At 60.3% G+C, this 3,437-nt stretch overlaps 1 protein-coding gene across 1 annotated transcript; it reads right to left on the bottom strand.

Moving 5' to 3' along the window:
- Window positions 1-390: 390 nt before the first annotated feature.
- Window positions 391-2,001, bottom strand: DRD5 (dopamine receptor D5). Its single transcript, XM_006747176.3, has one exon. It carries the CDS (start codon window positions 1,999-2,001, stop codon window positions 577-579), a length of 1,425 nt encoding a protein of 474 aa, XP_006747239.3. The 3' UTR covers window positions 391-576.
- Window positions 2,002-3,437: the final 1,436 nt, after the last annotated feature.

A 3,437-nucleotide genomic window follows, 5' to 3' on the forward strand; every position in this document is an offset into this window, starting at 1 on the left:
GATAATCACCCCATCATGCACATAATTTGTGTTTATTAGACACCAGAACAAATCAGAAAGAGTTCCTCAGCTTTCGTAAAGACACACACAGAGAGCAGAAACTGCATTAACACAGACCACAGGAAGTAAGATACACGAAAGCCACACACACCCCCCCCCGCAACACTACACACACACATAGAACCTGTTGTCTAAAAATCAACCAGACAAAAATAAGTCAGTGATCAATTCATTTGTTTAAAAGGGAGCAGAGAGTATATTTTTTAAAGACCAGCTACTACTTTTTTTTTTTTTTTTTTTTTTAGAACCAAACACCACTTTCTCTTCTCTAACTGGACCATTGGTCCATTTCTGCTAGGCTGGGGTATATTTGACTGAGTTTATGCCAAACGCTTCTGCCGGTTCTTTCAAAAGCAAATCAGTCTGGTGAGGTTTCTAAGCCCGTGGGCTACTACACAGACACAGAAAATGTGATCCACTGAGCAGCACTGGAAGTGTACTGGTGAGTGTGTATTCTGCATGCTTGTTAATGTCTGCGCAGCTATGTAGATCCAGGAGGGGCGCTTCTTATGCAGTTTAATGGAATCCATTTGGGGTGAAAGGCGTTATTTTGCCTAATGAAATCTCCCCTTCGCAGTCCAGCTCCCAGACAGACTCGGCCGCAGGGTCACCATCTGGGGACGTCTGAGAGATCTGGGACATACGATCGAAAGGGCTCTCTTCCTCCTTGTCCCCCTCCCCGTCCCCCGGGGTCACGGCATTGGGGATCATATGGATGTAGGCAGCTGCAATCTCCTTGTGGAAGACGGTGTCCTGGTTGTAGGAGATGAGCTCATTGCTGATGTTCACTGTCTCCACCGGGGTGCGGGAGCAGAGGTTGCCGCACCCCAGCAGCTGCGCAAACACCTTCCGGAAGTCAGCGTTGAAGGCGTAGATGACGGGGTTGAGGGAGGAGTTGGCCCAGCCGAACCAGACGAAGACGTCGAAGGTGGTCTCGCTGACGCAGGGGAAGCCAGCCCGAGGACCCTCGGGGCGCCGGCTGCAGAAGGGGACCATGCAGTTAAGGATGAAGAAGGGCAGCCAGCAGCACACGAAGACCCCCATGATCACCGACAGGGTCTTGAGGACCTTGGTCTCCTTCTTGATGGATGTCCGCAGGCTGGTGTCAGGGGCACAGGCCCCGCGGCTGCGGCAGCTCTGCGCGTGCTCCGCGGCCCTCTCCAGGGAGGAAATCCTGCGGATCTGCACCTGGGCGATGCGGTAGATGCGCGTGTAGGTCACGATCATGATGGCCACGGGGATGTAGAAGCTGATGAGCGAAGAGGAGATTGCATAAGTTCGGTTCAGGCTGGAGTCACAGTTTTCGGCCCTCGCCTCTGGCTCCCCCGCTTCCTCCCAGGGCGTCCCGTTGGCCAGGCTGGGTGGCGGTTCCACCCCGCCCCAGGAGCCTGCCTTGTCCCTGTGCCAATGCAGTTGAACTGGGATGAAGGAGATAAGAATGGACAAGGTCCAGGCCAGGCCGACCACGATCAACGCCACGCGCTGGGTCATCTTGCGCTCATAGCAGAAGGGCCTGGAGATGGCCCAGTAGCGGTCCACGCTGATGACGCACAGGTTAAGGATGGAGGCGGTGGAGCACATGATGTCAAAGGCCACCCAGATGTCGCAGAAGGCCCCAAAGGGCCAGTAACCGGCCACCTCGGCGACCGCCTTCCAGGGCATGACCAACAGCGCCACGAAGAGGTCGGACACAGCCAGAGACACGATGAAGACGTTGGTCATCTTGGCGCGCAGGTGGCGGCTGCGCACGATGGCCGCGCACACCAGCACGTTGCCCAGCAGGGTGCAGACGATGAGCAGGGTCAGGAGGCCGGCCGTGACCACCCGCGCGGGCCCCAGCGGCGCCGCCCCCTCCGCGCCCCCCACGGCGCCCCGCTGCGCCCGCTGCTGCTGCCCGAACCGCGCGCGCTCCGCGGTGCCGTTGCGCCCCGGCGGCAGCATGTCCGGCTCGGCGGCAGGGGCGGGCTGCGCGCGGTCCCAACTCCGGCCTTGCGCCCCCCGGGTGACCCCATCCGGCCCCCGGGGGCTGGCGCACCGGGACCCGCGGTTAAGGGAAACGCCGAGCCCCCGGGGGGCGCTCACCGTGCGCTGCGCCGGGGCCCCGAGTGCGCGGGGACCCCTCTCGCTTCCTCGAGCGCCTCCGGGTCGGTGGCCGCGTCGCGCCCCCCCAGTGGCCGGCGCTGGGGGCAGGAAGCCGGCCGGTGCGCGCCGGGCGCCGGTGGCTGCGCTGGCTGCGGCTGTGTCTGGTTCGCAGCCCGAGAAGCGAAGAGCCAGCGGGCACCGAGGGGGCGGGGGCCGGGAGTGGCCGGCGGCGGGCGAGCGGTGCCGCGCTGCCGCCGTCCCCGTCAGCGCCCGGGGCCCGCGCCCCCGCGCCCCCGCGCCCCCGCGCCCCCGCGCCTCCGCGTTCCCCAGTCTCCCGCGCAGCCGCCCCACCCGTACCCGGGCGCGCTCACTCTCCGCGCTCCGCCGCCCCAGTCCGGGGGCGAATCCGCAGGTCCGAGAGGCGCTCCCGTGCCAGATCCTCGCCCCGTGCCAGGAAAAACACGGGCCCAGCAAGACCAAGAGGTCTCTGACGCAGCCCCGGTGCCCTGGCCCTCAACACGTTTGGGGAACAGGGAGGTAGGGTGGGGATGGGGGGAATCACTGGCTTCTAGACTGGGAAAGAGCTTTTGTAAGGTAGAAGGCAGCCTTGGATTTCTCGCAGACCCAACTGGGACTTCATTCCCGGCTGTGTGACCTTGAGCGCCTTAAACTTCACTGGGTCTTGGTTTTCTCATCCACAAAATGGGCTAATGATTCCTGCTCTTCCCCGTGGGTGTAGGGTTCAATGAAATCAGTCATCTAGGAGAAGCGTCAGGAGGCATGTCTCCCAGAAACCACTTCTCCTAAACTACCCCCTCTGCCCCCATGGTCCATTCTAAAATTCAGGCTTAACCTGACCTCTTGGGACAGTCTTTCTGCCCACCATCACCCCCAATCTTTAAGCGATTTTTCCTTTGGGGAATAATTTTGGATGAGCCCAAAACACAAGGAGGAGGCAGGGAGCCTCCTGCCGGCTGGGCGCCTCCTCCCTGCTGGACATTTTCAGTCTTTCTCTTTTACAACCTTGAGAAAGATGGATTAATATCTCAGTGCTTGACAGAAAGTGGAAATTGAGGCTTGAACTGATGGCCCAAAGCCCGAAGTTTGGAAAAGAATGGCAGGAAACCCTGGAGAGGAGAGCAGTGTCCCAGGCTCTTAACATGCTTCCTCCCTCCAGCAGACAAGTTCCGCTTCTGAAGGGTCAAGTTTCTGCCTGGGTGAAGCTCAGCTGAAGACAACTGGGGAGAGAACTGGCTGAGGCGCCCTGCACTGAGGTCTAAAAACAGGGACTGGCC

This window comes from Leptonychotes weddellii, chromosome 2 (genome assembly GCF_054177405.1).
Source record: "Leptonychotes weddellii isolate Sample4059 chromosome 2, ASM5417740v2, whole genome shotgun sequence".
Taxonomy (NCBI): Eukaryota; Metazoa; Chordata; class Mammalia; order Carnivora; family Phocidae; genus Leptonychotes; species Leptonychotes weddellii.